The sequence below is a fragment of the Staurois parvus genome, unplaced genomic scaffold (assembly GCF_062004578.1).
Source record: "Staurois parvus isolate SC_StPar_1 unplaced genomic scaffold, SC_StPar_1.0 ptg000512l, whole genome shotgun sequence".
Classification (NCBI taxonomy): Eukaryota; Metazoa; Chordata; class Amphibia; order Anura; family Ranidae; genus Staurois; species Staurois parvus.
In genome coordinates, this window is record NW_028318308.1 from 298,851 (window position 1) to 308,946 (window position 10,096).

Here is a 10,096-nt window from a genome sequence, read left to right on the forward strand (position 1 = left end):
CCCCCCTTCCAGTCTGGACACTCTCCCCCCCTTCCAGTCTTGACACTTTCACCCCTTCCAGTCCGGACACTTTCCCCCCTTCCAGTCCGGACACTTTCACCCCCTTCCAGTCCGGACACTCTCCCCCCCTTCCAGTCTTGACACTTTCACCCCTTCCAGTCTGTACACTTTCACCGTCTTCCAGTCTTGACACTTTCACCCCTTTTAGGCAGGACTCCCCCCCCCCCCCCCTTCCAGTCCGGACACTTTCCCCCCCTTCCAGTCCGGACACTTTCACCCCCTCCTGTTCAGGCCAATTTCTAGCTTTCTGCGCTATCACATTTTGAATGACAATTGCGCGGTCATGCAACACTGTACCCATATGAATTTTTCAGCATTTTTTTGAGACGGATAAAACTTTATTTTGGTGGTATTTATTCCCCGCTGGGATTTTTATTTTTTTGCTATATAAATGAAAAATTCCAAACATTTTGAAAAAAAAAAGTGTTTAAAATGTTGCAAATAAATAATTTTTCTTCATAAATCTTGGCCAAAATATATTGAGCTATCTTTTTGGTAAAAGAAAACCAAATTATTTTATAACCAAAAATTATAATTTTTCAAATGTTTTTTACATTTCTATTTTTTTTTTTATATGATTATGTTTTTTTTTTTTTTATTAGCATACTGTCACCCCTAGCAGTACAGGGCCACCATAGTGAAACTGCACTACTTGTGGGGGGTGATGAAGATTTTTTTTTTTTTTTCGTTTTTTACGCTGATTGCTTTTACATCCATAAAGGCTGTAAGAGGAAAAATGTCTCCTTTTTTCTGTCTGCATTCCTGCAGCCATTGAAAAATACTGTGAGAGCTGTGATTGGTCGCAGCTTGTCACATGATACAAGGCTGTTGTGAATGGCCCTGTACCATGTGATCCCTGTGATCATTCAAAGATTTCACACGTAGTAAGCAATGACGTCAGGAAGTGACATCTTGCTTACTTCTATTCAAGTGATCACTGATTGGCCAATCAGGGATCATATGAATCGGGACCTCGTACAGAGGTCCCATACAGCAATTGTGGTGCCGCACGCTCCCAGGGAGCGTGCACAGGCAGTGAATGCGGGGGGCCGTTTATAAACGGCCACCCGCTTCGGCACTGCTCCCGTGCGGCCATTTATGTACACGGGCAGGACAGGAAGTGCTTAACCACTTGCCGACCGGCCGTTGTATATAAACGGCCGGACGGTGGCAGTACAGGGTCGGGTGGCCGTCAATAAACAGCCTCCCCGCACCCTGCTTGTGCGCGCTCCCTGGGAGCGCGCAGCACCACGATCCGGTGCCCGCTGTGTCCTCCGGACACAGTGAAACACCGATCGTCGGACGGGACCTCTGTACGAGGTCCCGATCATGTGATCGCTTATTGGCCAATCAGTGATCACATGCAAAGTAGTAAGCAAGATGTCACTTGTGACATCATTGCTTACTATGTGTGAAATCTGTGAATGATCACAGAGGTCACATGGTACAAGGCTATTCACAAAAGCCTTGTACCATGTGACAGGATGTGACCAATCACAGCTCACTCAGTTCTTCTCAATGAGTGCAGGAATGCACACAGAGAGAAAGAGAAATGATTGCTTTTACATCCTATATGGGTGTAAAAGCAATCAGTGTAAAAAAAAAAAAAAAAATCTTCATCACCCCCCACAAGTAGTACAGTGTCACCATGGTGACACTGTACTGCTAGGGTGACAGTATGTAAAAAATAAAAATAAAAATAAAAAATAATAATATAAAAAAATAAAATAAAAATGTAAAAAAAAATGTTTAAAAATTATAATTTTTGCTTATAAACTAATTTGGATTTTTTTTTTTTACTAAAAAGATAACGGAATAAATTTTGGCTAAGATTTATGATGAAATATTATTTATTTGCAAAATTTTATAAAAAAAACACTTTTTTTCAAAATTTTTGGACATTTCATTTACATAGCAAAAAAAATACAAATCCCAGCGGTGAATAAATACCACCAAAATAAAGCTTTATCTATCTCAAAAAAATGGTAAAAAATTAATTTGGGTACAGTGTTGCATGACCGCGCAATTGTCATTCAAAGTGTGATAGCGCTAAAAGCTGAAAATTGCCCTGGTCAGGAAGGGGGTAAAAGTGTCCGGACTGGAAGTGGTTAAAGGCATAAATACTGTACAGGGACATGATAAAAAAAAAAATCATAAATGCATTGAAAACCAATTAATTTGTTTGTATTGTGAAAAAAATGTGTAAACCGAGGCATTATTTTCAATGGATTTTCATTTGTAAACCGAAAATGACGTTAACCTTGGCGTTGGTACACCGAGGTGCGCCTGTATTTTGGTAATGTGTTCATTTATGTAGGGGATATACTGTAGGTTTGTTTGATGGCGCTGGGTTTATCCTAAATAATAATTTCAGATGTGGGATCACATGACACTAACTGTGGCAATCAAAGCGATATATTGAGTTGGAAAATGCACTTTATGTAGTAATTGTATGATTTCATTTGGTGGGTTATTTTTACTTCACGTCTATTTGTGTGGCAGCGCGGGAGTTTTTGAATCAGTGAGTAAATAGATACCCAACATGCCAAAACTGAAATTTGCGTGCTCCTTGCGACAGACTTCAGTACCCTATATTTTCTATAGGCGATGCTTCAAAAGCCCCCCACAGGTCATCAGTTTAGTGGTACGGAGGAGATCTGGTGCTAGAATTATCGCTCTCACTCCGGGGTGCGTGGCGACATGTAACATGTGTATGGCAATCAGCGTTTTCATGCGTAGGCGCCCCCGCATACGTATATTGGGTGGGGAGGGGGCTTTAAAAAAAAATGTTATGCTCTTGGCTGTAACTTTATTTTTTCGCAATAGAAATTTTTTATTTTTTCACAAAGTCCTCTACGTGATGATTTTTAGGTGACAGGTTCTCTTTAATGAGACTTCCGGGATGTAAAAGACCCCCCATGTCTCCTCTGGGCTCCACTGGACGTATCGCAATGCAGATCGCAGTGCAATTCATTTGTCCCCGGCTAGAAAGTGACAGCCATGACCCCGAGATGACGTCACACGCATCGCTTACCGGGTCACAGGGGAGGGGAGCAGAAGTGTGTCCACTCTCCTCCCTGCCCTCCACCTGCCGACACCCACCATGTCAGCCCTGGGCCTGCAGATGGGCAAGCAGAGCCCAGAAAACATGGCAGGAGCTCACGCGGGGGCGGGGCATGTAACCAGCGCAGCCCCCGACTACTTCCACCTGACAGGCAAGAGTGTGTAAAACCCCCCTCCCCCGCTGTAAGGTCCGTATGATGCATGGACCTGGCAGCAAAAGGGTTTACATATCCAAAATACGTGATGCCGGAACGCAGTGCCACTGACTCTGTCTGTGGAATTTGTAGGGTTCTGTAACGCCACATTCAGCCGAAAGGCGTCTGCCAAGAAAATAAAACTAATATAATTCAAAGAATAGATGTTTTTACTTTATTGCCTTCAAAGTCAAATTAACTACTTGCCCCCCCCATAGTAGAAATACTGCTACAGGGTGGCAGGACTGCGCAAAATCACATACATACACATGATTTGCATTTATGGGTAGGGGGTGCACATGCGCGCTGCCCTACCCGCGGCACTATTGGTGGCTAGAGATGTCAGTCACCGGGTCCCGGCTGGCACCAGGCAATCGTCTGGGAAAGCTGACAGGGGAGAGGTCTGTATGTAAACAACACAGGCCTCTCTCCTCAAGGACATGCTGCTTTGTATCTCTCAGCACAGCATGTCTCCCTAGTAACACAGCACACAGTTAACCCTTTGATGGCCCCTCGTGTTAACCCCTTCCTGCCCAGTGCCATTAGTACAGTGTCAAGGCTCTTTATTAGCACTGATCACTGTATTGGTGTCTCTGGGGATGTCAGTGGCAGTTAGTCAGTACCCCCCCCCCCCCCCCCTCCAGTGTCAGAATGCTCGCTGCAGTCCCGCTATAGGTCGCTGATCACCGCCATTACTAGTATAAAAAAAAATATAAAAATCCCCGTATCTACAGTTGCAAGAAAAAGTATGTGAACCCCTTGGGATTATGTGGCGTTTTGCATGAATTGGGCATAAAATGTGCTCTGAACGTCATCTAAGTCACAACAATAGAAGAACACAGTCTGCTGAACATAATAATACACAAACATTAGATGTTGCCATGGTTTAATTGCACATAGCATGTAAACATTCACAGTGCAGGGAGGAAAAAGTATGTGAGGCCCTAGCTTAATGACTTCTCCCAGAGCTAATTGGAGCCAGGAGTGAGCCAACCTTGACTCCAATCAGTGTGATGATATTGGATGTGTTGCTGACAGCTGTCCTGCCCTTAAAAAACACACACCTGTTTTGGGTTTACTGGTTTCAAGAAGCACTGTCTGATGTGAACCATGCCTCGCAGAAAAGAGCTCTCAGAAGACCTACGATCAAGAATTGTTGACTTGCATGAAGCTGGAAAGGGTTACAAAAGTATCTCCAAAAGCCTTGATGTTCATGTGTACATGGTAAGACAGACTGTCTACAAATGGAGAAGGTTTAGCACTGTTGGTACTCTCCCTAGGCATGGTCGTCCTGTAAAAATGACTGCAAGAGCACAGCGCAGAATGCTGCATGAGGTAAAGAAGAATCCCAGAGTGTCAGCTAAAGACCTACAGAAATCTCTGGCACATGCTAACATTTTTGTTGACACATCTACAATAAGGAAAACATTAAACAAGAATGGAGTACATGGGAGGATACCACGGAGGAAGCCATTGCTGTCCAAAAAGAATATGGCAGCACGTTTGAAGTTTGCAAAAGAGCACCTGGATGTTCCACAGCACTACTGGCAAAATATACTGTGGACAGATGAAACCAAGATTGAGTTGTTTGGGAAGAACACACAACACTATGTGTGGAGAAAAAAAGGCCCAGCACACCAACATCAAAACCTCATCCCCACTGTAAAACATGGCGGAGGGAGCATCATGGTTTGGGGCTGCTTTGCTGCCTCAGGGCTGGACGGATTGTTGTCATTGATGGGAAAATGTATTCCAGAGTTTATCAAGACATTTTGCAGGAAAATGTACGACCATCTGTCCGCCAACTGAAGCTCCGCAGAGGATGGGTGATGCAACAGGACAATAACCCAAAGCATACAAGTAATTCAACAAAACAATGGCTGCAACAGCACAGAATACACCTTCTGGAGTGGCCCAGTCAGAGTCCTGACCTCAACCCGATTGAAATGCTGTGGCATGACCTTAAGAGAGCGATTCACACCAGACATCCCAAGAATATTGCTACACTGAAACAGTTTTGTGAAGAGGAGTGGTCCAAAATTACTCCAGATCATTGTGCAGGTCTGATCTGCAACTACAGGAAACGTTTGGTTGGGGTTATTGCTGCCAAAGGAGGGTCAACCAGTTATTAAGTCCAAAGGTTCACATACTTTTTCCTCCCTGCACTGTGAATGTTTACATGTTATGTGCATTTAAACCATGGCAACATCTAATGTTTGTGTAGTATTATGTTCAGCAGACTGTGTTCTTCTATTGTTGTGACTTAGATGATGTTCAGAGCACATTTTATGCCCAATTCATGCAAAACTCCACGTAATCCCAAGGGGTTCACATACTTTTTCTTGCAACTGTATACCGCCATTTGTAAACGCTATAACTTTCACGTAAACCAATTAATTTACACGTATTGGGATTATTTTTAGCAAAGACACGGAGCAGAATACATTTTGACCGAAATTTATGACGAAATTTGATTTTTAAAATTTTTTTTATAGCAAAAAGTCAAAAATATTGTTTTTTTTTCTCAAAATTCTTTTTTAAAAAAAGCAAAAATAAAAAAAAAAGAAACGCACAGGCAATCAAATACCACTGGAAGAAAGCTCAATTCATGGGAAAAAAAACTGACGTAAATTTCATTTGGGTGCAGCATCACATGACCGCGAAATTGTCAGTTAAAGTAACTAAAAAAATGGCCGGGTCAGGAATGGGGGTAAATCCTCTGCAAAGCAAGGGGTTAAACTGATTCTCTCTTTGATGTATCATATTTGCCATTTTACTTTTTTTTTTTATGGTTGAACTGCATGGATTTTTGTCTTTTTTTCAGCCAGACTAACTATGTAACCATGTAACTATGTAAAAATGTCCCCGTGGCAGTCCTCATACGGTTATTGACAATTTATTGCCTATTGGACCTGAAAATGACCAGAATTCTGAATCAAGACACACCTCCTAGGGTTCAAGTTTCACAGATCTCAAATACACCCCTCCTCACCCCCCCACAGAAAAAAAAAACAGGCTTTTATATAGTTAGTCTGGCTGAAAAAAGACAAAAGTCCATCCAGTTCAACCATTAAAAAAAAAAAAAAGTTATATCCTACACCCACAGATGATCCAGAGGAAGGCAAAAAACTCAGCAAAGCACGATCCAATCTGCTCCCGCAGGGGAAAAAATTCCTTCCTGATCCCCCGAGAGGCAATCAGATATTCCCTGGATCCACGCTACCTTTTCCACCTACCTTGCTGTGCGAACGATGCCGGGATCACCAGCAGCAACACCAACAAACTCGGCTCCATTCTGAATAACAAAAAAAAAGAATCACTGCTGAATAATAACTCAATGTTTTTTTAGCAGACAAAAAATGGGACTTGGTATCTGGACTTCCTTATACAGCCTAAGTTTAGTTGAACAAAAAGAATCAGCACAAGGGTCAGTATTTACAAGTGTCCCTTTAGCTGCTGGTTGGTCTCCTTGTAGAAATCCTCTGCCCAGCCCCTCCCCCGCAGACCTCCGCATACACAATCTTCCAGTGATGCAGGGGTTAATGTAGTGTGATCGACTGGATCTGTCATAGGCACCCGTCAATGATGTCGACTATTTTGCCTGCCCTTTCAGCCCCGCCCCTTTATTTGTAGACACTGTACTAAAGCTTCAATCAACGACAATCAATTGACGAATGGAGGAGGTGGACCTTTTATTCACCTGCCTATCCTCCATTCATAGAGAGCCTTTAATTTATAAAAGCTATAGTACAGCTTCTATGAATGGAGGAGGGAGCAGAAAGAGAGGGCACTACCAGAAGATTACCACTGCCAGGGTATGGGGGGGGGGGGGGGCAAAGGACTTTGGATTTCAATTTCAGCTATTCGTATAAAACTTTGATTTTGCCAATAAATACTTCATAATGAGAGCACTGATGAGACTGGAATCACAGAGCACTATGGGGGTCTATTTACTGTATAAATGTCTTCATGAGAATGTCTTATGGCACTGCTCCAAGCTGGATGATGGGGCAAGAGCCCCCCTAACGGCAAAGAAAGGGAGCAGGCACCCCAAATCAATTCCAGTTCAGCTAACAGACAAAGAAGACGAACGCCGATCAACCAACCCCAGGAATAAAACTCATGGATGGCTTGGCCTCAGACACTGCTCCGGCCATGCCACCTGACGCGTTTCGGCCTGTCCACTATGGCTTGATCACCAGGTAAATCCTAGTCACTTACGGTGTCACAGAGAGGGAGTCAGTTCCTTGTTCTCTCTCCATAATACCGTCTAGTATCTCTCCTGGGCTCCACAATCAGACAGCACAGCCCAGGAAATGCAGCGGTGGTGGTGGTGGGGGAGAGCCTTCCTGCAGAAGTGATCAAGTGGCTGTTCAGACACTCAAATCACTTCTGATAAAGTGGGAATCGTTGGCTCAAAATTTTCATACCGGGGTGATGCCTGCAGGCACAGGCACCATCCCAATATAACCACTTCAACCCGGGGACGTCATATGACCAGAATGGTAACCATCCTCCGGGGGACAGGAACCTCCAATTATATTCAAAGTACAATGAAAGGAAAAGTTCATCTTAAACTGATCCATGCACACAAGGGGTCCCGGTGAATTAAAAGCACTGTGCCATATGCATGAAAAATATTGTATGATGCAAATGTCATACCTGTAGGAAGGGGCGGACTGACAACTCATGGGGCCCCCGGGCAATAGGGGATCATGGGGTCCCTGTGTCCTTGCCCAACCTAAAAAAAGCCTATGAAAAAGGTACCAGGGGCATCTCATGGGGCTCCCTACTGACCCCGGGCCCTCAGGCAGTGCCCGAGTTTCCAAATGGTCAGTCCGCCCCTGCCTGTAGGTCTTTTCCACCCCAAAGAATCTATGAAATATTCCCACTGTTTGCTTCCTATGTCCTGACTTATTTCCAAGACATACAGACATTTAGCACCCCCGCCCCATCCGTCCATCCATCCTTGCACAGTGCACTCTCTCAGCAGTGGTCAGCTAAGTGGTGGCCTGCCTTCTAAAGGTGTTTGGTTCCTGACTTTCATATTGATTCTCCAGCTTTAATGTAGTTGGTCACTGACCGGAATCAAGAATGATTAGGACTTCTGATTTATCTTATCTTCATACTTAATCCAGGACAAACAAGTCTGTTCAGCTTAGATTTGTGCCTTACCTGTGATCTCTGAGTACGGTGTTGGTTCTGGTTGAAGCTTCTCCCTTTGTCCAGTCTCAGCCCTCAGGAGATCCTCCTGGTAATGGTGAGATGAGCGGATGGAAGGGTGTTATAAGGTCTCTTCCTCATTAATAACGTCTCTTCCGACCTCCATCAGCAGTTCTCAATAAGTGGAGTTACTAAACGAGAGCCTCATAGTCCAATACAAGGACATAGGATCAAAGTCACGCAATGTACTGCATATTGTTGTCATGGTGAGTGAGAAACAATCTAATCTTCTCTCTGGTTCCTCCACAGAACAGTGTAGATATCGGCTGATAAGCACCTCTGTAGAACCAAGGAGCCAACGATAGGGAATTTTCTGAGGGAGCCAACAACTTACATCTCCCTATGACTTCCTTGTTCTTTATCAATGAGATCAATATTTCACAGAGATACAAGAAGAAGAGTCTCATAGTCCAACAAACAAGTCCAACAAGAAGAATGTCATACAGTGATAGAATATCGCACATAAGTTTGAACCCTTTTACTGTCCAGGGGTCATCAATGCCTCTGTGACCAGACCAAATGTTGGTGTTTTGGTATGAGTTGGTGCATACAACGGTAACTTTGTAACCTTTTGTTTCATGCCAAAATTATTTTCTGTTTATTTTAGCAGGGAAAAAAAAACTCATATAGATGAGGTAGTCCTGCGTCCCAAGTAGGAAAATAAAAAAACAAAAAAAGAACCATAGTTACATGTAAAACATGGCTTATATATATGACTCTTTCATTGATTTTATGTATTCAGTATTTGTTGGTTTGAATATATATAAATATATATATATATATACAGTTGTGTCCAAAATTATTCAACCCCCAATGCTGTAAAGGGGTTTAGGGACTATAGTGTACATTTGGAATTGTATTCAGAATCAAATCCTACAAGGACGTTGTAACTACCCAAATGCAACTAAAATGACATCAATTGTTTATGTAATACAGTAGTAAATGGTTCTTATGTGGTTTCTTCATTGCCACAATTATTCAACCCCTTAAAGACTACCACTCTGAAGAACAGAGGTTCATACAGGTGCTTTCCATCAGGTATTGAAAACACCTGTGGATGTCACCGAGCAGCAATCAAGCATAATAAGCACCAATTAGGCAGCTTTAAAATGACTGTGATACTCAGCTCCTTCTAGACATTTACTGGTGTGGTTACAAACATGGTGAAGGCAAGAGAATGGTCCAGGAAGACAAGAGAAGAGGTGATTTCTCTTCACAGGAAGGGCAATGGCTATAAGAAGATTGCAAAGATGTTAAACATACCAAGAGACACCTTAGGAAGCATCATTCGCAAATTCAAGGCAAAGGGCACTGTTGAAACGCTACCTGGTCGTGGCAGAAAGAAGATGCTGACTTCGACTGCTGTGCGCTACCTGAAGCGTAGAGTGGAGAGAAGTCCCCGTGTGACTGCTGAGGAACTGAGAAAAGATTTGTCAGATGTGGGTACAGAAGTTTCAGCCCAGACAATAAGACGCACACTGCGTAATGAAGGCCTCCGTGCCAGAACTCCCAGGCGTACCCCCTTGCTGTCTCCAAAGAATAAGAAGAGTCGACTG

At 43.3% G+C, this 10,096-nt stretch overlaps 1 protein-coding gene across 1 annotated transcript in view; it reads right to left on the reverse strand.

Annotated features, from left to right (window-relative positions):
• LOC149451868 (C-reactive protein-like) overlaps positions 1–8,657 on the reverse strand; it is a 32,434-nt gene extending 23,777 nt beyond the window's left edge. The window contains exons 1-2 of the mRNA XM_089690048.1: positions 8,493–8,657; positions 6,554–6,612 (exon numbers count right to left, since the gene is read on the reverse strand). Coding sequence (XP_089546174.1) covers positions 6,554–6,611 — 58 coding nt within the window. The 5' untranslated portion in view covers position 6,612; positions 8,493–8,657. The remainder of the gene's footprint in view (positions 1–6,553; positions 6,613–8,492) is intronic.
• Positions 8,658–10,096: the final 1,439 nt, after the last annotated feature.